This window comes from Microplitis demolitor, chromosome 6 (genome assembly GCF_026212275.2).
Source record: "Microplitis demolitor isolate Queensland-Clemson2020A chromosome 6, iyMicDemo2.1a, whole genome shotgun sequence".
Classification (NCBI taxonomy): domain Eukaryota; kingdom Metazoa; phylum Arthropoda; class Insecta; order Hymenoptera; family Braconidae; genus Microplitis; species Microplitis demolitor.
The window spans coordinates 2,389,738-2,413,689 of NC_068550.1; the positions used below are offsets into that span (position 1 = coordinate 2,389,738).

General features: G+C 30.8%; 1 protein-coding gene across 2 annotated transcripts in view; it reads left to right on the forward strand.

Annotated features, from left to right (window-relative positions):
* Positions 1-23,952, forward strand: part of LOC103576273 (LIM domain only protein 3) — a 50,248-nt gene that overhangs the window by 20,175 nt on the left and 6,121 nt on the right. Inside the window, exons 1-3 of one of the 2 annotated variants that reach the window (XM_014443298.2) lie at positions 10,888-11,185; positions 20,699-20,810; positions 20,903-21,166. In XM_014443298.2, coding sequence (XP_014298784.1) covers positions 20,719-20,810; positions 20,903-21,166 — 356 coding nt within the window. In that variant the 5' untranslated portion in view covers positions 10,888-11,185; positions 20,699-20,718. Of the gene's footprint in view, positions 1-10,887; positions 11,186-20,698; positions 20,811-20,902; positions 21,167-23,952 lie in introns of those variants that run through there. The other variant, XM_008556424.3, reaches the window with a different exon arrangement.

The following is a 23,952-nucleotide window of genomic DNA, read 5'->3' on the forward strand; positions in this document are numbered from 1 at the left end:
CAACTTTGTCAGACGTAATATTTGCCGTATTTCTTACGCAGAATTTTAATTTAAAGTTTGAAATAAGAATTGTAATTTTATATGTTAAAAAAAAAAAGGTTAAATTCCAGTTAAATATTTAAAAAGATATTAAACTTTTATTTAATTTAAAATAAGAGGCTCTGATCTTCCAGACAATGTTCCATTATAATACGGGCAGAAAATAAAAGTAACCCATAATAACAAAAAAATAATATTTTTAAATTGAATAGTAAACAAAAGAAGACAAAAGTAAGTAAAAAAAATTTTCTCGAGTTTTTAAAATTATCTATTTGTTTATGATTACCATCACTAAAATGTATATGAGTATTTGTTCAAGATTAAAGAGATAGGCGGGTAGATTTTTCCTTTTTTTTTATTTCTCATCTCGCTGCATTTTCCGACTGCCAACACGTGTCTGCCCTTCTAATCGTTCAAACAAACACTCTTACATTTTCTTCCCATTATTATTATTGTAGAATTCCTGAGAGATTCATATGTCTATTCAAATAAGATGCATACAGTGAGTGGGTGGGATGAAAGCCCGGTGTGGGTGCATGCGCATCAAATAGACGAGCTAAGTAACGAACTTAATCTTCTCTCGGTCTGTGACGTGGTCGTTGTGGTAGTTGGGCTGTTAGTGACACTATTACCGTAAGATGTAAAGGTAGAGGTAGAAGAAGAGGGGGTGGAAGAGGTGGGGTAGAGGTAAGAGACCAAAAGAGAAACGGAAATAAGAAGAAATGAGAAAAAGTGTTGTGAGTTCAGAGGGGTTATAATGAGCCGCCCATTAGAGACTTATGATTTTTATAATATGTCTCACCCAGCTGTTAAAGAAGCTCAATATTTTCATTTCTTTAACTTTATATCAAAAGTACATTCTATGGATCTTATCGTTAATTAAATATGTCAAGTTATTTTGTATTCAATATTTAACTATTTAATTTATTTTTAAGGTTTTTTTTTTTTAATTAATTAGCAGTGATAATTAATCATTTATTCAATGATTTTAAATATTTTTATCATGATAATTGATACTGTGCAAACAATTGGGTAGACAAAAAAATACGCTCTGAAGGCTAAAAAAATATTAGCACAAACATAATATATTTTAATTAATAATAACAGGATTCAATAATTCAGAAAAAAAAATTTAATTAATTTTTTTTATCGTAATGAAAATAAATTTTTTATTTGCCGATGAATTTCCATAATTCATGGAAATTAATTAAATAATTATCAATTAATTTTTATATTCTTCATTGAAAACAACGCATGCATACGAAATTACCCTGTGAAAAATTGATAATTTTTTATTACTACATAATATTTTGCATTCATAATTATTTGATTAATATTAAAAGTAATTATTATGGACAAGATTTTTGCCTCAATTTTGAAATGAATTTCATATGTTCAATATTACGGTGAAAATATTGGTCTTAGAAAAAAAGTTTTGGAACAAAAGTTGTTGGAAATTTAATTTTCAAAAAAAAGTGTCTCTTATGATTTTTTCATACGACCAATATTTTTACCGTAATCACAAAATTAAGATTCATAATGAACGATTCAAATTTTTGATAATTATGAAAATCTTAATTTTGAAATTTCGGCTTTTTTTTTGGTCCTAAGAAAAAATTGTAAGAGACATTTTTTTTATAAAATTAAATTTTGAACAACTTTTATTTGAAAAATTTTTTTATACGAACAATATTTCCGCCGTAATATCAAAAATTTGACAGCATTAATTATTAATTGTTATTTTTAAATCAAAGTAAAAATCCTGGCTCTAGTAATTATAAATATTTAAAATGGTAAAAAATACTTTGAGGTAATTTTTGAGTAACTTCTTTAATCCATTAGTTTAATTGTATTAATTTTTCCCACCCTCATATTCATACATTTGGTATATATATATAATATAATGAAAAGCTTTCTATAGAGGTCGACAGTCACTCTGAACATTGAGTTGACTCTCTCTTTCTCTCTCGAGGTCCGAATCTCCATAATTCCGGCTTACAGAAAATGACAGCTTTTAACGTTGATGCACAGTTTATACCGGGTGTATTATTTTAAGTGGCGCCGACTGTATAATTCAAGTCTGTAGAAATAGTAGCGTAGCTGAGTACAGAGGGTGCTGAGTTTAGAGTACAGAGCAAAGAGTACTGAGTACAGTAGAACAAGTATGAGAGTGAGTAAGTGCGCGAGGCGGCGAGAAGAAAGTCCGCGAGTGGTGTGCAAGTGGTGATGCTGAGAGTGGGATGGAAAAGTGGGTGGGTGGTAAAAGCTCGCATCAGATAGGGGTGAAATGAGCGGGTGCCAGACTTGAGCGGGGTGAGAGGTCGCCACGGTAATGGCATCGTCGTGTCCCGTGGAGCTAGAAACTCCAGCGGTGCTCAAAATCCGCCTCGTAATTTTCCCTTTCGAGGGATAAACAAATTGCAAACGGACGCACTCTTTAACGAAGATTTATGACGCGAGTTGTTGGGCTAACGTTAAAGGTTCGTCTCTATGGCTCTTCTCATTTAACTGATACTCTGTGCTGTTGCCAACCCTCCGCTTATTGCGTCAATTTGCATTATTATTTTTTTGTTTTTTTACTTTTACTTTTTTTTTTAATAATAATTTATTATTGGACGAATATAAATTTATTTACAAATTTTTAATTTTTTTTTTATCACTGAGCTGATGGTTAATTTGAAATTTCATGTCGATATCGCGTAAAAAAAGGCGGCAAAATTTGAATAATTTTTATTTCCACCCGCGTAATCAGCAAACGGTCGAAAATCCAAAAAAACCCATGGGCAATAAAAAAAAAAATGTCTTTTCAACTCATCGGTAACCAAAAAAAAATATATTTAAAAATTTCCTCGTTACTTTTAAAATTACGGTTGAAAAAAAAAGTTTAAAATTAGAACAGATAAAAAATAATAAATAAAAGTAAAAAAATAATCTCTCGACCCTTATAACAATAACAATTGATGAATGTGCCAAAGTAACATGATCTTAAGACCAGTGGGGTATTACAGCTTAGCTTCGATGCCGTAGTATAGAGTAGAAATATAGGGCTGCAGTAGGTAAGGGTGAACTGGGTGAGATATATCTCGGTAGAGCGCGGGGTGGAAGCAGTCGAGGCGCCGGGCAAGTTGCGGCGCTGATTGCACCACAAAGGGTGCAATTATGCGGCCCTCGAGCAATCACCGCGCATTCTCCCCGCTATTTGACCCCTCTCTTTCTATCACTCTCTTTCCCACACTCTTTCTCTTTTCCTTTCTCATCATTTACTCTCTACACACCCATGCACATATATATATAGACATACACACTTGAATCTCCATTGGAATCTTTTCATCTTCATTTCCTCTTTTATTTAAATAAAACACAGCTCTGATTTATTCGACGGCTTGTAATGAAAATAAAAAGGTGTTAATGAACGATTGTCAGTAATCTCCACATTCAAAATTTATTTCTATTCGTATTAAAAAATATTGAATTTTTTTTTTTATATTTTTATTTTTCGTAAATTAAAATTTACCTTTTTAATTTAAATTTTAATTAGAGATTTTTTTTTTTATGGATAATTACCTTCATTATAATGATTATTATAGTTAGGTCGGAGGATTTTTAATTTGGACGGAAAATTTATAACAAAATGAGAAATTATTTTTTTTTAAATGTCGCATGGTCGGGAGAGTTTAGTCTTTAGTTGGTGATGAACTCGTGTAGTGGTACATTAGCTCTTGCAGTCTCGAGCTAATGGACTGTATGGAGAGAGATAATTAAGTGGACTCTTGTATAATATAACACATGTGCTCATAATTTTCATAGAGAGTGTTTTTTAATGTATGTTGATCATACGAGATATTAATAACACTTATTATCTCTTGGGTTTTATCTTTCAAGACGATAATAAAAATATATTAACTAATTTTAATTAATTAATGTAATTATTAAAATATTTTTGTTATTTTGAAGCTTTAATTAATTTCTCAATCTAAAGACTTTGTCTCGAAATAGAACGAAAATTAGGGAAAAAAATTTTTGTAGTAAATGATAATTATTTAAAATTACCGGCCATTAAAACCCTAGAGAATTATTTTCAAACCGTAAAATAATTATGAAAAAATCCAGATGTTCACACCACATTAGTTACACCAAATATAAATTTCCACATTCAACAGGCGTCGAAGCCGCTAATCTCGCTCTCAAATATCTCCGCCCATTAATCTTATACCCACATTGTTTTCTTCATATCTTAATCCTCAATATCCGTTTTTTTTTTCTTACCACAAATACTAAAACTAACATTCATAGTCATCAAGCCTCCGGAGACTTCCTCAACATCTTCACCATCTTTGCCACTCACACTCTCGTCTTCGTCCTAAATAAATTTTCACTCACCACACAATACAATATCTAAAACAAACAACATGAGACAAAATACATGAAATAACAAAAAAAATTTTACACATGGAAATAAAAATTCCAATGGTAGTAAAACCAAGAATTCATACAACAAAACCTTTCCGAGCCGAGATTATTGCTTCTATATAAACAGATGGGAATCCGGGGTAAAATGGGTGACTATTAAAAAAAAAAATTCATTTTAAATGTTTTTCAGAGATCGGGGTATAATGACCACCACTAAAGTGCGGATAAATTTTTTTTTATTTAAATTAATTTTCTCGAATTTGAAAAAAAAAAAAATCGATTATGACCGCGAGGTAAAATGAGTCATTATAAAAAAAAAAATAATTTTTATGGTGAAAATTTTGGAATGATTGCGAAATATTTCTCGACTCTATAAATTAAAATTTTTTTTTTTTTTGTAAAATAATTTGTAAATTCACAACAATTGTTCCATTTTGGCCCAGTTCTTTTATATATATTTTACAATATCCAGAAGTAAATTAAATTAAATTAATTTTTTTTTCTTTAAATCAAAAGTAATAGGAATGAAAATAAAAAAGTTACTTTATAACATCTCTCATTTTTTATATTTCTGATTGTTAGTATTTGTATATATGAGTGTGCAATTTTATATAACTCTAATACTCAGTACTCTTGTTTTCCTTCCTCTTAACACCACAAACTCGAGCCCTCTTTACCCTTTGCCCCGGGGAGGTTATACTTAAACTTCTCTTGCTCTTGTTTCTGCTCCTGCTGACTGCTGACTTAATATCAGACTAGCCATACTGAAGCTATACCTGATGGAAGGAATATTATTAAAGTTGGTCGGCACGCGAAACCCGTGAAATATCGCTCAACTCATTCCCTTCACTCGGACCTTTATTATAACCAGCTCATGCTACCGCTGGCCTGGAGATTTTTTTACAAACGGGAAACAAGCTTTTCGTGAATTAACGTGTCCGTTGTTTTATAAATTTTTTATTTTTAATATCAAATATTAATAATCATTTTTTATAATTTTTATGACGTGATAAGAAGCCGACGGGAAAAAATAATAAATACATTTTAAATAATTAGTATTTAGGAGGTAATAATATTTAATGATTATGCATTAAGGTGTCGTACTATCGGAGAAATTTAAATAAGGCTAATGTTTAATGTAAATGGAGTGAATGCTAATGACAAAAACTCTTTTTTGTCTGATTGTTTTTCAAGTATTTCCTGTTGATAACACAATATACTGAGTAATTAGATAATTATTTTTATCGTGCTCATATATTTTACTTTTATTAAAATTTTACTTAAAAAATTATTAAACCTGAATTTTCGAAGTGTCCCTTGTGACAATTACCTCATAGTATCGTAGAAAAAAATTGATCTCACGAAAAAATATAAAAAAATCTTGAATTTCTTTTAAAAATTTTTCTAACAACAATTGAGTGGCATATTAAATTTTATTAATGTCAATAAGACAATTACTACAGACTGAATGGGCTCAGGCATCTCACTCATATTATCTGGGAAAAACGAATTACCTAGGCGAGCTAGTGATGGAAATGACCCAGCATTCTTCAGAACAAAAAAAAAACAATTTAATTTTCATGAAATTTATCTGATATCTGAAAAAAAAAAAATTCGATTTTTACTTATTAATTTATTGAGTTTATTGAAAAATATTTTTCGTGAGCTGTTAGAATTTTTTTAGTCGGTAAATTAAAAAATATTTAGCCGGTGGGGCGGCTGCGAAACGCTAGTGACTTGAGGCCGATGTTAGTCGGAGAAGGGGGTGGGGACAATAATATATAAAAGAGGGGTAGTTTCTCGAGTCTCTGTAGTAGAGCCGAGCAATATCCATCCAGCCTACATGCCTTCCACCCCCGTATTCTCGGTGTGTACAGGCCACCCTCAACAATTTATTTATTGCCGTTTCTTCTCACTCGCTCATCCTCTTTCTCTCTTGTACTCATAGTTTACACACTATACTGCACTGTTATTGCATTTTTCACAATCATCTTTACTCTCCTTCTTCTGCTTCGACAATCCGTTTTTATATCTCTCGTTTTTTTAGTTTTGGTAAACGTAATTTTAGCTGTATATTAATTTTTTTTCATAACAAAAGTTTTTTTAATTAAGTTAATTACATTTTTATTTATTATTTCAATTATGAATTTGTCAAAAAATTAATTTAAAAATTCTGCACAACTAACCTCAAAATTTTCAGACATTGATTTTTCTCTTTTTCATACTTAAAATTATTTTTATTGTTACTAATTTATATATATTATAAAATATTCACTTTTTTTTAAATCTCAGAAAGATTTTTTAAAAATTTTTTTTGAATATTTATCTCGTACTGAGTAATTGAAAATTTCAAGTGGTAAAAATGGCGGCTATTTTAAAATTATTGAAAATAAATTGTGAATTGCTGAGCATTGGTTAAAAATATTCATTTTTTTTATTTTAAAATGTATTTCAATTTTTAAAAAAACTTTAATCCCTTTTTTTACTTTCATTAGTTTGTATGTAAAAAAAAAAATTAATATTAATTTAAAAATTATAAACAATAAAAATAATTTACATGTAAATGAGGTCGGTCTAAAATCTCATAAAACTCGTGAAACATCATCAAAAGGTTCAAAGTGAAATTGCGTTTGGTAGCTACCACGAGAGCGGAGTTGACGAAGGACGAGCCAATGTCCACGGCAATTTCGTTCCAGCAAACGTATAAGCTTCTCTAGCATCAGGATAAGGGTTAAGGAGGGACGTCGGGTTTTATACGACCGGGGGATCCAGACGAGGAACGAGTTTTAGGAGTTGTCAACCCACCCTCGGGTAGACCTGGAAAGGGTAGCGCTGAGACTGGCTCATCTTGTAATGGACTCAGGAGACAGCCGAGTCGGCTAATGGAGCTTCTGCTCTTCCAGAAAAGCTCTTATCTTACAATATCTTTATCTCACATCGATACAGTATCCCTGCAAGATACTCACTGCATTTTCAATCTTAAATTTATTTACAAATTTATTTCACCCAAAAATTTTATATTCTTTTAATTGAATCAACGATTTCAAATATGTAATTTATTATTTTCAATTAAATTGAATTTAGTATAGGTATGAAACGGTCAAAGCTCAATTGAAAAAAAAGTTAAAACAAATTTAATAAACAGCTCGAACTGACAGGGGCATATTGAAATAAAAAATAGTGATAAAAATTTAATAAATATAAAATATTTAATTAAATCAATAGATACCGAAAACTCATATCTGTCTAATTAAATCGAAAAAAAAAAAATTAATAAATTCATCGAGGTAATTTAAAATATTAAATTAAATTTATAAATACAAGGATATATGAAAGGAATTTTATTAATATATAAATAAATATATGAAAAAAAAAAATTTGATCAAAATAGATCGTGAGCTTTTAAGTATTTGGCTGAGCTAGAGGGTAATAAGTTTCAAGGTCGATTGAGAAAAAAAAAAATATATATATATATATATATAGAGGCTGTTGACTGTTGGGGTATTTCGTGATGTGATGAGCTATATTGTGTATTGCGGAGGGCTGTGAACAAGGAAACAATTTATGAGTTACAGGTTGTGAGGAAGAGAAGAAGAAGAAGAAGAAGAAGAAGAAGAAGAAGAAGGCAACTATATTGCTTTATATAAATGTGTTATATGCAAAGATATATAGATATATAGATGCGTATGAGTATCACAAGAGTAGTAAAGAGAATTTTCCTTCAATCTTCTGTCTTAGTTTTCCTTCGTTCTGGTCCACTCTGGAGAGTTCCCACTCCAGAGCCGTCCCATCCTCGGGCCGCTACTGCGTCTGATGTCCGATACATCAGCCCCATGCATAATAAATCCCGGATGGCTCGCGAGTGTGGAGGGCGTACTGCCTTAAGCACTTTGCTGGAGTCCTATTCCTACTCAACTAAACTTTTATTTTTATTTTTTTTTTATTCTATTTTATTCCTTAGATTTTTTCGAGCCACTCTCTCCCTTCCAGTCGAAAATCATACAACCGAGGATTCACGTTTTTCTCATATATTTTTTTTATTTCTGTCTTATATTTATTCTTTTATATCCCTTGCTATTACTGGGAGCTCGTTTAGTTGTGACCGGTGATGGAACTTTTTTTATGATATCGTTATTTGAGATTGTTGCTCCAAGCTAAATAATAATTTTACTATTTCTACGTCCAGAGCTGGTGTAACAAAAGTTTTCAAGCACTAGCGCCATTCAAAACTTTTTTACGAATTATAAAATTTTATTTTTTGTTGATTACGGATTTTTAGAAATTATTACATCTTTTGATGCGTGAAAATTCCATTTTACTAAAAATCAAAAATTTGTTCTTTAAAAATCTTGTAACCAAAACTTCATCAATCATTTTAAAATTTTAAATTTACAAACTTTATTTCCCAAGTGCCATTTATAAAAAAAAATCTATGATTCAACTTCTACCAATAAAGGAAATTGGATCAAACAAGTCAGTTTTCATTATCCCTGACAATATTTTTTTCCACGTCTCTCCTCACTAAATAATTACCTAGAGTGCCGTAAATAATATCACCAGAAACAAAAAATAATTCACATTAATCCACAGCTGATTAATCTAGCAAATGAATCTCCCCCTTACACAAGAAGCTCAAAGTTTTTCTTTATATTAAAAAAAAAATACAAAAGATCCCCAGTAACCGAAGCGTTTAGTTTAATATGTATAATGATAGTCTGGCTTTTCTTAAAGACACTCTGCACTTTCATCCGCGGCATTAGTCGCCAGTTTTTAAAATGCCCCATTCGTATTCGCCTTCAAGGCCTCCAAGTAATAACAGCCAAGGTAGTAGTATAAGTCGAGGACAAAGTAGACGCCGTACAGAAAATCTCCATTAAAGTCCGTACAAGTGATTAGTACTTTCCCTCCTCCTTTCCTATCCTTCCCCCACCTCTTCCTCCCCTTTCTACTCAAGATCTAGTCCTTACAAATTTATCACAGAATAATCCACAGAAAATAAACACAGGGTTGCCAAACAAATTCGATTAACAAATTATCGGAATTAATTTATAAATTAAGACACACCCTAGGGTGCGTTAATAATTTTTTTTTCTAATTTATTAGAAACCACTCAGTAGTAATTAAAAAGTGACTCATTGACAGAATAATCCTTTTAAAATATAATTCGATATATGGACATTTAATAATACACACCTATGTATTAATATATAAATTGAATTGAATTCATTTATTTATAGTAATAAAAAAAAAAAAAAAAAAAAAAAAATAGATAAGGTCGGCTTTATAATTTAATCTGGCGAATGATTCCGTGAATCGGTATCCTGGATGTAAGGCAACCCTTTCATTACTTAGTTCCCACCCGAAGTGTTCGGGCCGTTAGTCGTGTGCTTTATTTGTGGTAGTGGCATTACGTGAATAGAGGATACGAGTGTAGGGCTGCTGCGCAACACTAAATCAACGGGTGAGTAATTTTTGTAATGGGAGGTGTGGCTTGGTGGGAGTAAACTAGGAAGGGCGGTTTAGGTAAGGGTGGGGATATTTCTCCTACTGCGGTTTCAGTCGCGGGCTGCTGTGCTTTGCTTGCTGGGTTTATTGTTACAGAGTGTTATAGTTATGGTCAGGAGAAGCAGAGGGGTGGAAATACTCGGTTATTTTCAATCTCGTTTATTTCGCCTCATGTCTTACACTCGTTTATTTAAATTTCAAGGATTTTGTTTAATTAATAATTTTTTTTTTTCTGATTAATTATTTTTTTTATTAATTCAAGGAAAAGTCATTTTCAAAAAATTATTAAAAGAAATTTTAATTTATTTTATTAAAAGAATCGTCACTTTAAATGTAATTAATTGAAAATTTTAATTTTATTAATTTCTGTAACCGTTTTATTTAAAAAAAAATTTTTGTGCAGAAATTTTTTTTTCTGCAATAAAAAAAAACAGAAAAAATACTGCGTATGCTGGTATAGAATCTATTCACATATTTGAGGAAGTAAAAAAAAAATTTGATGTTAATATAAAATTTGAAAACGGTCTTCAAAAAATGTAATTTTGAGTTTGTAATTTTTTGAGTTTATGAGAAGTGTAAAAAAGATTTAAAAATAATAAAAAAATCTGTACGTCTAATAATGAAATTAAAAAAAAACGCCACCTGATATTAATTAATTTATAAAAAGGTATAAAATTAAATTGAATAGAAAAAAAATAATATTAATGGGGGTAAAACACGCACGTGAAAGCATGTGGTTTCGAGTTATGAATCAGGGGCAATTTTCCCCTTATCTTCCTGATAGTGGGAACAAAATCCCAATAGTGAGGGTAAAACAGCCCTAGTGGGAACACGTGGCCGCGAGTGGGAGCGTTCGAGGGGCGGTACAAGTAGTGGGGATTTATTGGTGTCGGTGGCGTGCCGCGGAACGTCACACGCGACAGTTTACAGCCGGCCGCTGAAGCGTATGGTTATTTCACTATCACTTTTATTAATCCGTACTAACACCCGGTTACATTTAGTCTGCTAAATAATAAACTTGTTTGCTTCAATAGTCAGACAATTTAAAATTTTCTTACGCGAAACTAAATATTTGTGTGAACAGCCAGATAAATAATTGATAATAAAATAATTTTGTTTTGATTGCAAGTGAAGTGAGAAATAAAAAATTTTTTTAATAAAAGAGAGACAATTTCACAAATCAAAATTGCTCCGAACGCAAGAAAGTCCGCACATGGCTCACGATTGCCAGGTAATTAAAAAAAAATAATAATTAAAATTAAGGAGTTTGAGTTCAGGTCAATGTTTGAATGTTTTGTTTAATTATTTTGTTTAAAATACTAGGAGGTTAATGAATAAAGTTGGTAATGAATTGAAAGACGTTAATGAAGTATTTAAAGATAAAATAAAAATAAAATCAAAGTCCTTTATTAGCGTAGAAACTCTCGGCGTAACGTTGATTGGAGTCGACTCGAGTTTCGATCGGATTTCGAAGCGTCGGATTTAATTAAGGGGTTCGTCTCGAGTCAAGAAGGGTTGGAAGGAGGTACGGGGTATGTTCGGAACGGGAGCTTGCGAGGGGGTGCTGCGAAGCCTCGAGCTGAGAGTATTAACTCTGAGACTCTCGAGGTTACTCGAATTACCGGTAGAGGTATTTAAGACTCTAAACTATATATATTTTGTATTGAGTCGAGTGCATTGTGTACGAATATACCTTTCGCGTACTCTACTCTATACTTGTACTTTGTACTCTACAAATGCTTAGTATACAATATATATATATATATATATATCTTTATTGTTCAGTGATATTATATTGTGAGCTTGTCATTTGTATGGATTCTTTTATTAAGTTAAAGTACTTGCTTTTTAAATTAATTAATTATTTTTTTTCATTACTTTATAAATGATATTGAAGTTAGCGGACGTCTAATAATTTTTGGAATTTTTTTTTTTGATGACAGACTATAAAAAAAAATATTTGAAAAAATTACACCTGTAGTTTTTTAAATTTCCTACATGTGCATATTTTTAGTTTTTTTTTTTGTAATTGGTTTATTGAAAAAATAATCCGAAAATTACTAACTTCAAAAGAAGAAGAAGAATATTTTTGAAATTAAAAGTAAATGATTTAATTTAATTTTCTGAAAAAATGAATTTTTATGGGAGGGAAATTCAAAAAAATAAGAACTAAAGAAATTTGAAAAACGTGAAATTTTTTTTTCTATTAAGATGAAATATTTTCAAAATTTTATAATGATTTTGAAAGTAACTAAAAATCAAAAATATTCAATTTTATTTTTTAAAATTTTGTATTTTAAAAATTAAAAAAAAAAAAAAAAGAAGTTGGTTGAATAAAAAAAATTTCAGATTAATTAAAATAAATTGAAAAAAAAAATTATAAGGTAATTAGTTTGGATATTGAAAAATTAATATGAAAAAAAAAAGGTTTGAGCAATAAAAGTATAATGGTTTGAATAATTGGAAAAATGAATAGAACATTTAAAAATGAATATTTTTGAAAAGCAATTTAAAAGTACAGTGAGGCGAATTATTGATCTTGGGTAAGCGTAATTGAAGTTGGAAATTAGTAAAGCACCAGAAGCGGAGAGAAGAGAAGAGTGATTGACGTCGAATTCCAGAGCCCTCGATAAAATGAACCAGCCCTCTTTAAGCGGTTTGCCCGACGAGCGGCTGCCGACGTATCCGTCCATTTGGATTTCGATAATTGGCACTAGTTTAAGTGACACTGGGGGCTCGTTAGACTCCAATAGACTACTGTTTTAGTTCCAGTTGTAGTTGTAGTTCCACTTGTCGTCCCAGTAATCTTCTGATATGTGTGTGCATGTGTGATGTCAGGCTGGCGAGGGCACATTCGGTGATGCACTCGCAATAAGTAAAGAGAATGCCCGAATTATTTCGTTTGAAGTTTACCAGCCAAATCGAGGGGTGAAATATAGCTGTCACTGTCTATATTGCCCCTGCTGCTGCTGCTGCTGTTTGTCTGTAAAGACGACACAGTAAGCTTCTGTTATTTGTATACTCCAAAGAGAACGACAAATAAATCCACTCGAGCTAATATTTATTTTTGTTTGCATTTAATTTACTTCACTCAAAATTGTTTTTCAAATTTCTCTAAATGCCTTTTTTTACATCAGTTAATTAGAAAATTTTGTAAAAAAAATTATTTTTAATTTTTTCCTTAAAAAAAAAAATCTTGTAAATTAAATATTTAAGTAGAGATTTTTTTTTCCTGACTTTAAAAGGTCGAAATTCACTGAAATATATATGTAGTATTTTTTAAAAGGTAAAATATATAAAAATAAATTATTTACAATATCATTTATTTATGGGTATAGCTTTTGAATACTTACTCATTGTTGTAAGATAATTACTTTTTATTTAATGATAATTTAACGATTTGTATTTAAATTAATTGAATTAATGGCCGCGCGAAACATCCGGTTCAGTTTTATCGTAAAGACTCATGGTAGGGTCAGAAAATTTTTTTTATAAATTTTTTTACTATAAATAAATTTAAAATTTTACTATAAATAAATCATATATAAAAAATGTGGTTTAAAAAATATATAAGCCACTAAAATGAAATTTAATAATAATGTAATAAAAAATAATTTTTTTAATCCGGTAAAATATTTTCATAGTAAAATAAATTTTTAATATCATCGACGAGTAAATTTAATTGAATTCAGGTTATAAAGCAAAGGTATTTTATGTGTAGGAAACGAAGAGCAGGATGAAAGTGAGTGATAGAAGGGCAAAAAACAATTCCCGTAATGCCAACGATAATTTCCGAGTCCGGACGGCCAATAAAAAGCCACTTTGCTCGATCGAAATATCAAATATAATCCTCTTAAGTCGCTGCTGCCGTTATACATACATACATATATACGGTATGCATACATGTATACATATATACAGACATCGCGTATACTAAAGTATGTGAAGACTATCCGATACAAGTATTCGTTACTTACTCTCTACTCTATAGACTCTGCGGTATCTTACAGACTGACCATCACTCCTTGATACCAGTACAAGTTGATTTCCTCGACCTCTACTCACATATATATAGATATATAGATGTATATATACTAATAGTACGCTACATATGTGTATAATAATACGAAAAACCTTTAGTTGCTTTTACGGCGATTGAAACGCGATTTTAGTCCTTAGATATTCCGTCAGGTGGCACCAGTATGTCTGTCGTAAGGATCTGTCGTAAAAAAAAGCTCTCAGGAAGCATCAAATCAACTAAATTCTCTTAACTTTCTCTTCGTATCGAAACGTAACTGATACAGTTTTCCACTTTGACGAATAGGCTTTTTAGAAATTAATTTTTCTTACTCCTAAATATGAAATTTTTTTTTTTACTCATTAATTGGATAGTAAAAAAAAATTTTTGTCTAAAGTAATGATCGCAAGGTTTAGAAAAAATTTTTTAAAACAATTTATGATGATTTTTGGAAAAATTACGGCCTGTTCTTTTAAAAAAAAGGATTTCGAAAATTAAAAATAAACATTTACCGCAAAAAATTTTAATTAGCTTTTTGTTAAAGTAAGCAATCGGGCGGTTCAATGATTTAATTTAAAACTTGATAAAAAAAAAAAAAAAAATGAAACATCTAACGGAAACAAAAAGTTAAAAAGGTATCAAGTGAATTCATTGAAGAGAAGCGTTTCGTGCTCGGGGATATTGCCCGCGATATCTTTCGATTATCAAGACCGTTCAAGACAGCACAAGAATCCGTAGCCTTTTACTCGCCCACTGTCCTGTTATAGAATCCTGAAAAATAAATAACACTCTCAGATAGACCATTGTCTTGTTCACTCTTTCAATTAATGTTTTTGATTGATTTCACTCTTTATACTTTTCATTTAACTCAAGATAATCTTTTCACAGCAACCTCATACTATTTTTTTCTCAACAAAACTCGAATTTATTTTTAAATTTAAAAATTAAATATAAACTGCTGGAAAATACCGGCACTGGAAGTAATCAATGGGATTACAACACAGTAATTAAAACAAAACAATTCAATTTCAAACTCCAATCAAAAGTCCTCGAGTCAATTATCGTGTCCAATTAAAAATATAAAAATTAATTCAATATTTTATTTTATAAAAATTAGTAATTAATTTTTTTCACGCTTATAAAAATCTGTGTAAAAAAATAGATAATAATAAAAAATTTTAGTGGGCGTAGATCGGTGTAATGCCAGCTATTTTATTGCTAGATTTGCAGCATAGCTTTTCTCCATGTAACAGGACTTACTGAGATCTTAATAGAATCTCAGACTCTCTCTTACAACCCCTTTGCTTTTTTTTTTTTAATTTTTTTTTTTATAGATATTTTTTTTTACGTAACCCGACTGACCGTTAGTCTTCCGTCCTTCTATATATATATATATATATATATATATATATATATATATATATATATATATATATATATATATATATATATATATATATATATATATATATATATATATATATATATATATATATATAGGCAACAAGGATACTTATTCTAAGAGTATAACAAGTGATTTATGAATATTGCTTCTTAGTTTGTAAAAAAAAAGCAGAGCTATTGGGAACTTTTATTTTTTTATGCAAAATTTTGATACTGGAAAGAAAAAAAAAAGAGATTTGAGTTGAGTTTGATTTTTAAAAATAATATTTATAAAATATGATATAAAATCCAATATTTAGTTATGTTGTTATTTATTACAAAATAAAAAACAATTTATAATATTAAAATGGGAATAGTTTTTTTTATTAAACCCTCGGGGATGAAGAAAGACCGAGGGCAGGTTGATAAAAAGCAATTTAATATTTTATTATTGTATTTAGATTCACCATTCAAGGAGATATTGTAAGACAAAAAATAACTTTAAATTGAATTCCATCATCCCCTCTGTAACCCGTTTTTCGAGGGCCACTTTTTCTTGGCTATCGTTTTTTTTATTTTTTTATTTTTTTTTTTCTGGACTACAAAACCTGGGTTGTCTTGAATCGCGATGGTGCAACGATTTCTTTACTTTACCACCGACCGCACACTTTTCACCCCGTTCTATCTATCTATCCTTAGACTCCTTGATACACGTCCTGAGAACTAATTTCTAACTGACCAAGAGCTTTGACTTATCTTTAATTGGATCTTCAAGATTACTTAATTTTTATTTTAATAAAAAATAAATAACTAAAAATAATTTCATTGTTTTTTAGTCTATTTATTATAGTGTCAAGATTTAGACATTTTATTTATTTAATTTAAAAAATTTAAACAACATTGGACTTTCAAATTTTGAAAAAAATCTTACTATTTAGAAAAAAAAAAAAACTCATGACCATTTTACCCCATCAAAACTCGATCAATAAAAACTGAAAATTTTTTTCATAACCATTTTACCCTCTTTCAATTTGTCACAAAAAAATTTTGAATTTAAAAAAAAATCAAAATTTCGCAAAAACTCTTGCATATAATTTCAAAAATAATAAGCGCGTGTGTGAAGAAGCCACGATTCCAAGCCCGTATAATTTATGACAGACACAAGAGCACAGGGAGTAGGGGGTAGTAAGGCCAAGTACAAGGGTAAGGGTTCGCGGAATTCCGCGTGCTGAGAACCAGCTTACGTAGTAAAAAAAAAAAATATGATTTAAATTTCCTAACAACGTCTACATAAAAATTCACCGGTGAATATGCTCTTTTCTACAATCTGTAGCCTGATATACCAACACACCATAACAGCAGAGCACTCGTCGTGACTTGGGGTCGGTGGCTCTCGTCTCGACCAGGGTATTTCATCCTTGACGATCATTATATCGCCAATTAGAAGACAGCAAACTCAGTATAGAGTACAGCGACGCCTAACAAGCTTCCTGGGGGAGTACCAGTACAACTTGACATTTACTCACTACACCATATCTGTACACCAACTCCAGTCTCCAGCCTCCAGTTCAACCCTGAGCCTCCAACTTCCACCGAGTTTCCAGCCTTTCTATATTTACTGACGTTATTATCACGGACGCATGAAATATCAAGGGAAAAAAATAAATGATTTATATTTTTTTTCGTAAATAAAATAAATAAATTATTTACAGAAAAAAAAAAAGAGATTAATTAGCATTAGATTTCTTTGACGATACAGTGCGTTGAAAAAATTTAAGGGTCTAAATCGCGTGGAGGGAAAGGAAGAGAAAGTGCAGGTGGTATAACAGTAGTGGCTGGTCTCAATTAGTTAAACTTATGTCGTGGGGTCCAATTAGAAGCACGGGTTTGCTCTACAGCCTGTTTACACAAGTTTGACGTTCCCGCGTACTCTACTCTGTATAGCTCCTGTCGACGTATGTACTCTCTTCTGCTGGCACTCTGGGTACTGGTTACTGCAGCAGTAGCTACTACCTAGTGAGTATAACTCCAAACATACCCCCGTCTCACCCCGCTCTTCTGCTTGCTTCTCGTCCACACACAACCAAAGGTGTCTTTTTTCCTCCGCTAATGACTAATTAGCAGCCACTCCTCTTGTACTATAGTACGTATAATGACACACGATCTTCAGCTTTGAATCATTATTAAGTCCTACAGTACCCTTGTATCTTCAAACAATTTTTTTTCCTTTCGCTTTTTTTATCCTGATTTATTACCATAGGAATTTTATTTTTTTAAATATTTATTTTACATTGAAAATTTTAATTTTGAAATTTTTAAATAATAATTACTTATTTATTGGTTAGAAAATAGTCTTGATGTGCCAAAAATTTAATTATTTTTTTTTAAATTTAAAAGTACAAGAGATGGAATCGAACCGCTGACCTTTTGCTATCAGGTTACTCTGACTTTTAAACGAAATTCGATAGGCGGTATATTGAAAAAATATTTTTTTGGAAAATTTTTGACAACATGTACAAGAATGTGTTTTAAAAGGGGTAAATTGGCCACCTGATTATTTTTTCTAGTCATTAATTTTTGACGTTTTCAACTCGAGTAGTTTTTTCCCAATAAATAAAATTAAAAAAAAAAAATTTTGTATATAGTTAATTAATAGCGCGAAAAAAAATTTAAAAAACATAATAATTTATTTAACAGTAATATTGATAAAAATTTATATTACATTCTCGTCTATTCCTTAGCATTAATTTATTTCCAAAATGTCCGTTGCCGCTGGCTACTTTATATTTGACATTTTTATTAAACCCCTTGTCCTCTGACTCTTTCTCAGTCTTTCTTACACCGTACAGCTCGAGCGAATGTACCATATATATATATGAAACTCCAATTCTAGCTCCAACTCGAATGACATAAACTGAGACGGACGTCTCCTGTCCCGTATCACTGATAGAGCATTCTCCACGTAATCTCTTTTCTTTTTCAATTTTATTCCTTTTTTATCTTCAACAAAAATAATATAAATCCGTGCTCTATTGACCGACTCGAGAAGATATATATCCAATATCGCGTGACACGCGAGCCGATATCTTTTAAAATACTTTTTAAATTCTTTCGTTATTATTTCAAAAAAAAAAAAATTTTTTTTTTTATTAATTGAACCTCATATAATAATAACCAAGATCTGAGGTAAGATGGGACACCCAAAAAATTTATCTTACCCTAGAAAAATAATTTTTGTCTCATAACTGAATTACTCTTTTTTTTTTTACTTTAAAACCGCCAAGTTTTTTTTTTTTTTTAATAAAAATATAAAAATTGAGGAGTTGAGTAAAAAAAGAGGGGAAGGGGTGAAACAGGTGAATGTATAGAGAAGCCACGAGAACATGGGAGGGAAAGAAGTTGGGAAACATGCATAGGGGGTGGTAAGTGGGCGAGGGTGATAGAGAGAGAAAGAGAGGGAATGAGGGGGTTGGCTGGCGTTTATAACTCGCACGGGTCTCTCAGCACAGAGAAGGCCAATTAGCAGCATAAAGCTGGCTGCAACACGGACTCCAGAGGGGTGAGATGTTTGTATGTAATAATGGATTGTTACTCAAAGTATCCGGCTAATTAATTAAGCTCTACCCCTCCTCGTCGTCGTTCCCCATCCTCATAATAATTTCCCTCTCACCAGCATATCCCAGTTGTTTCACTTCCGCTACACAACAACCGAGCTCGGGATTCATGTGCTGTATCATCCAGCCTCAGCCTCCAGCAACGAGCTCTCAGCCCTTGGCTCTCAGCCCCGATCTGCGTTGCTTACTCTCTTGTCCGCGGTGGTAAACTCATATCCAACGTCACACCTATTTGTTTGCTGGAACCTACTCTACTCCAAAACCCTTGTTAACGTCTTCCTTAACTTCTGCACCTGACGTTCTATCACTACAGCTTTAAATATTTATGTTACTTGTTACAATGTTAATAATTCGAGCTTTACTAATAACATATTTTTATTTTTCTTCTTAACAAAATATTTTTTTAAATTTCCTCTAATTAAAAACCTTTTGATTGGATAATTTAATTATAGGTCATTTTACATATAATTTAATGACTTACGGGTTCTAATTACTAAAATAAATAAAATTTTTTTCCTAATTACTTGAAAATTTAATTGAATGAAAATAAATTTACTGAAATTTTTTAAACATTATTCAAAGAATAAAATGATTTTTATTGGAATAAAAAAATAAATTTTTGGCTTCTTGAAATCCAATTAAAGTAAAATCCCATTAATTAAATTTGTAACATAAATTTTTCCACGAAAAACAATTTGCCCAGTGAATTTTTTTTTATCTTGAAATACTTTTTTGGTGATTGAAATATACTTTTGTAGATTTTTATACAGAAGAAGCCTTAGAAGTTAAATCGAGCGGTACGAGTGTCGATAATTTATAACAGTCGGTTTTTCTTTTATATATATCGTAAACGTGAATGTACATATATTTCTCTAGTATACAAAGCCCTTTACAAATCGTGAAAGTTCTACGAGCTTCCAAGTAAATGCGTCACTTCCGTTTCCATCCGGTCCAACAGGATTTCACTGTCCTGGCAACGTAATAGTGAGCCCGCTGCTTATTCCCCCTCTCTTTCTCTCTTTACCCATATATATATATATATATATATTTATATATACACTGTACGAATAACTAATGTAACGAAAGAGTAAAAGAGAGTAAAGAGAGTTTGTGGGTTGGTCATGTCCGCAACGAATGGCGCCAGTACAACAAATCCACCATATCCTCTATATACATATATATAGATATATAAATAAATAAATATCTATATATATACTTTCAATGTAACTAAACTTCAAAACAACTCTCAATATTCTTTATATTTTATTTTTATTTTCCTGCTTTTCTTTATTCACTTTGCCCCAGTATACTTACACATATGTTATATATATTTATATATGTTATATACTTTTTTAAAGTAATTATTTTTTTTTATATACGTAATTTTAAAGTTACCACTTTCGACATTTTTTGTTTGTGAAAACCACGAAAAATTTTTCAACAAAATGGAGTAGCCTCCAAAAAAAAAATAAAAAAAAAAAAATATATATATATATATGCAATAAAATTTAACAAGTACAGTAATTTATATGTAAATTTGAATGTAGAATAAGTTTTAAAGGACTGAAATGTTATGGAAATTGGAAAAAAATAAGTTTCCTTTTTTTTTAAAATTTTAAATTTTCTTGGCGGGAAATTTAAAATTTTGTTAAACTTTTCACAGCTTGCCTTAAAATATTAATAAGTAATTAATATTATAAGTGAAAAAATGTTGTTTAATATGTTATAGACGGCGGAGTAACTTCAATCATGACGATGGACGTGAGTAAATCGGAAACGAATAAAAACGGTTCAGCGCAGCAGGAGATATGCGCGGGATGCGGCAAAACCATAACAGAAAGGTATATATTTTTTTTCTATATATATTAATGGAGATTTGTTTGACAATTTTGATTGATAATTAATAATTAATAATTAATATTTTGTAATAAAGGTTTCTCCTAAAAGCCTTAGACTTATTTTGGCACGAGGATTGCCTGAAGTGCGGATGCTGTGACTGTCGATTAGGCGAAGTAGGATCAACATTATACACAAAAGCGAATTTAATACTCTGCAAAAGAGATTACCTGAGGCTATTTGGCAACACAGGCTACTGTTCGGCTTGTTCTAAAGTAATACCAGCATTCGAGATGGTAATGAGAGCTCGGGCAAACGTTTACCACTTGGAGTGCTTTGCTTGTCAGCAGTGTAATCATCGGTAAGTTTTTTTTTAATTCTGTATTTTACACTGAATACATTTATTTTACACCTGCAGGAAACGAACCCAGAATAGATCCTTGACAATTTTTTATATAAATTATTCGAATTGCAAAATAGATTCACGGGGTAATTGGGTCACCTGAAATTTTAAAATTAAAAGCCACATAAATTATTTTTTATTCCTTATAACTTGACAATTTTTTTTTAAGATCAAGTTTACCCATATTTAAAAAATTATTATTTAAATTTTTCCCGCCCTTTTAAAATTTCAAAATAAATTAAATTTTAACAAAAAAAAATTCAATGATTACGTGATTAAAATATACGATAAAGACACAAACAGATGATCCGTCTCAAGAGTGATATCGATTTGATAGATCCTCGAAGATCCAATTCATTTTCAAGTAGGGTCCTTGGATTACCTTACGTCTTACAGAGACAAAAGCAATAAGGCATCAATAAACAAGATGTCTAGAACGTGCTTTCGATCTTTTACTTTTTATTTTTATTTTTTCCAAGCTTTTCTTTTGACTCGACTCCATACTCCCCCCTCTACTCCCTATTCCCTATACCCTTTACTCTTTTATTTCCCATCCATATACTCATGACTATTTCCTTGTTTAGTCATGGCCTTTACTATCTCTCACTCGCTTTTTCTATACGTACATCTACATCTACATCTACATCTACATCTTCAGTAAAGATATATATAAGTATGTGACGGCAATATAGTCTCTATGTAACAATACCGACACCAGTAGACAAATATATCTATATATATATACAATGAGACAGGAACGTTGAGGACGAGACAGAGTCCACTACTCCAGGGGTTGGTTTACAAGCCAATTGGGAAATCATCCCTCTCGCTTCATTTTTTTTTAATACCATCCATCCACAAAAGTGTGGGCTTTCTCATCAGCTCACACTTATTCTCTATTCTTCTCAATATCTACTATCAGTTATATTACGTATAATTATTCTACGCTTGACATTTTTATATCCGATTGCTTTTTTCTCTTTCTCAAAATTTCTTACATTGGGAATACTTCTTTATTTGCGCTTTTTCAATTTTATTGTTATTATTTATTATTATTATTATTTTATTCCTCGCTGTTGTCAATCTAGTATTTTATGTATGCAAAAGTCACGTTTCACCTGTATATATTGTTATTTCACTTCATAGATAGTGTACTACGTATCCATTTGATTTCCCTCAGGTAATTCTCTGCAATTGCAAAGTTATTTTCTGTAATAAATGTGTTAATTTTAAAAAACGCTTAGATTAAACAATAAATTTTTTTTTCCTCGATTTTTAACTGTTTTTTTTTTTTATTTAAAAAATTCATGCATTTTTTGTTAAATTTAAATTAAATTTTTTTTTATTTTAGTTTTTGTTGAAACTGCGATCGAGACAAAAAAGTTTTTTTTTTTTTAATAATCAAAATTTTTGGCCAAAAAATTTAAAAAATTAAAATGCATTTTTATTTTTATTTGTGACAAAAAGTCAAAATTTGAAGACTGAAAAAAAAAATGTCATAGTTTTTGTAAAAATATCAACTCATTTGACATAAAGACAAATGCGTATAAGTACATATATATGATATAATAAAAATATATAGACATAAATACAAAACCGGATGAATTTAACGTTTTCTACATCCGCGTATTGTTTACATCGACAGTTTTCTGTTATTTTTTCCACTCATCTTTTCATAACCACGACATCTTTAGTTATCTCCCGCTTTTTTGCCACCTACCCGTCTATTTTTATCTTTCACTCCTTCCCTTTCTCTGACTCAGCCTTAACCTCAACCTCAACCTTTTTCTTTCCCTCTTGTTTATACTTTTTCTCTTTCATATACATTTACAATAGACTCGTGACAATCACTCACTTGGACCTTAAAAAATCGATTGCCCAATCGAGTGAAAAAAAAAAAAAAAAAAAAAAAAAAATTTCCAATACCTAATTTTTTTTCATTTGAAATTTTGAATTTTTTTTTTTAAATATCAGCCTCAATTCGTTAATTAAATTTCTTAAGAAAAAATATTTTAATTAAGAAATAGTAAATAATTAAATTTTATTTAATTAATCCAAGTGAAGTGTTAATTAATTACGGAGAAAAGAATTCTTATTTTTTTTTTTAATTTAAAAAAAAGTAAGTCGTTAAAAAATGAGTTTGTATCTGAGAGAGTGGACAGACACGGCAACTTGAAGCTGCAATTATGCCAGGATTTCGTGCAGATTGAAGGGCCAGGCTAGAGAGACGTGTAGAGGTGCCAGGGAGCAACGAGGGCAGTAGAGAAGCTCGGTGGGGATCGCGGAAGGGTTGAGTTTAGTTTTGAATGAGGACGGGGACTGAAGAGGAGCAGAATAGAGGAACGTAGGCGACTTGGAACTTGCAATTAAACAGCAACAATTACACGGGGGTAACTTTAGACTGTAATAACACGGAATAAAGGGGTTGCCTCTTGCCACCGTCTCCCAATAGCCTCCCCGCCCTCAGTCACTCTCATCCTCATCCTCATCCTCTTCTCGGGTGGATCCCCTGGCAGTCTGGTTACCGGATGATTTACCGATCCAATTAGCTCTTCGCGGGGACTCTTCTAAAAAGACGTCCGGTCTAATTTAACGGGCACTCCAATTAAATAGTAACCCTACAATCTCAATTCTTTTCTTTGCTTCCATTCTCTCTACTCGTTAAATCGCTTTCTATCCCATTCGAACTTGATAAGAATATTTTCTCTAGCTAGACTTTTTTAATCATTTTTCAGATTTTTTAA